We start from the raw sequence: 2236 nt of genomic DNA, 5'->3' as shown, positions 1-2236 counted from the left end.
CCTGATACATCTTCGCGACACCCGGATGAATGCAATATCGCGAGCTATGGGCCTCTTCCAGAATCAACTCTCGAAGCCCATCTACATTGGGCACACATACCCGGCCCTACATCCTCAACACCCCATCATCACCAATAGTCACATCTCTGGCATCATCGTGCTAAAATCTCTCCTTAAGGACAAGCAAGTGTGGATCATCATACTGGCGCTCTCTGATGTGATCATATAAGGAAGATCGAGAAACCACACAACCCAATACCCGACTAGGCTCCGAAATATCTAACCTCATGAACCGATTGGCCAAGGCCTGAACATAAACTACAAGAGGTCTCTCCCTAACTGGAATATATGCCAAACTCCCCATACTCACTGCCTTTCGGCTCAAAGCATCAGCCACCACATTGGCCTTTCCCAGATGGTACAATATAGTGATATCATAATCCTTTAGCAACTCCGACCACCTCCGATGCCTCAAATTAAGATCCTTCTGCTTAAACAAGTGATGGAGGCTACAGTGATCGGTAAACACCTAACACGACACACCATACAAGTAATGCCTCCAAATATTCAACGTATGAAATATGGAAGCCAACTCAAAATCATGAACGGGGTAGTTCTTCTCATGGGGCTTCAACTGACGATAAACATTAGCAATAACTCTACCCTCCTACATCAATACACAACCAATACCAACTCTCGAAGCATCACAATACACGGTATATGAACTTGAAGCTGATGGCAAAACTAACGCTGGAGTTGTGGTCAAGGTTGTCTTGAGCTTCTGAAAGCTCTCCTCACACTCATCCGACCATACAAATGAATTACCCTTCTGAGTCAACTTGGTCAACGGCGATGCGATAGATGAGAAACCTTAAACAAACCGACGATAATATCCTGCCAAACCATGAAAATTGTGAATCTCTATTGCTGAGGATGGTCTGGGCCAACTCTAAACCGCCTCTATCTTCTTCGGATCAACCTGAATGCCCTCGCTGGACACCACGTGCCTTAAGAAATCCAATGAACTGAGCCAAAACTCACACTTGGAGAATTTTGCATAAAGTTTCTCCTCCCCCAATCTCTGAAACAACTCTCAAATACTCTGCTTGCTCCTCCTGACTACGCGAATACACCAGAATATCATCAATGAAGACTATGACAAACGAGTCGAGATAAGGCCGGAACACGCTATTCCTCAAATACATGAACAATGTTGAGGCATTGGTCAACCCAAAAGACATCACCAAGAACTCATAATGAATATATCGGGTCCTGAAAGCTGTCTTAAGAATATCCGAGTCCCTGATCTTCAACTAGTGATAACCCGAATGGAGATCAATCTTGGAGAACACTCTCGCTCCCTGAAGCTGGTGGAATAAATCATCAATGCGAGGAAAGGATACTTGTTCTTAACTGTTACTCTGTTCAATTGCCTATAATCAATGCACATCCTCATAGTGCCATCCTTCTACTTCACAAATAGAACCGGCGCACCATATAGTGGCACACTATGCCGGATGAACCCCTTATAAAGGAGCTCCTGAAGTTGTTCCTTCAACTCCTTCAAGTCCGATGGTGCCATATGATATGGCGGAATAGAGATGGGCTGAGTGCCCGGCACCAGGTCAATACCAAAATCAATATTCCTGTCCAGTGGCATGCTCGGCAGGTCTGCAATAAACACATCTGGAAAATACCTCACAACTGGAGCATAATCAATACTGGAAGTCTTAGCACCAACATCCCTCACAAAGGCTACATACGAAAGACAACCTTTCCCAACCATACACTGGGACTTCAATAATGAGATCACTCTATTAGGAACATAATCGGTCTCACCTCGCCACTCAATTTGTGACACACCCGGTATAGCCAATGTGACTATCTTAGCATGACAGTCCAGAATAGAACGACGCGGAGATAGCCAATCCATGCCCAAAATGACAAAATCCACCATACACAATAATAAAAGATCCAATCGGGTTTCCAGACCTCCAATAGTCACCACACGCGACCAGTACACATGGTCTACAACAATAGTATCGCCCACTGGGGTAAATACATGAATAGATGAAGCAAGAAATTCACCGGGCTTACCAAAATAACGAGCAAAGTATGATGACACATAAGAAAATTAAGGTGGAACCGGGATCAAATAATACAGAGGCATCTCTGTGGCAGATTAAAACAATACCTGTTATCACAGAATATGAAGCAATAACATCGAGTCTAGATG

General features: G+C 44.1%; 1 protein-coding gene across 1 annotated transcript; it reads right to left on the bottom strand.

The window, feature by feature from the left end:
- Window positions 1–1468: 1468 nt before the first annotated feature.
- On the bottom strand, window positions 1469–1957 carry LOC138886096 (uncharacterized). Its single transcript, XM_070167127.1, has one exon. It carries the CDS (start codon window positions 1955–1957, stop codon window positions 1469–1471), a length of 489 nt encoding a protein of 162 aa, XP_070023228.1.
- Between the last annotated feature and the right edge of the window lie 279 nt (window positions 1958–2236).

The sequence above is a fragment of the Nicotiana sylvestris genome, chromosome 2, assembly GCF_000393655.2.
Source record: "Nicotiana sylvestris chromosome 2, ASM39365v2, whole genome shotgun sequence".
Lineage (NCBI taxonomy): Eukaryota > Viridiplantae > Streptophyta > Magnoliopsida > Solanales > Solanaceae > Nicotiana > Nicotiana sylvestris.
This window is presented reverse-complemented; position numbering and strand designations above follow the sequence as displayed.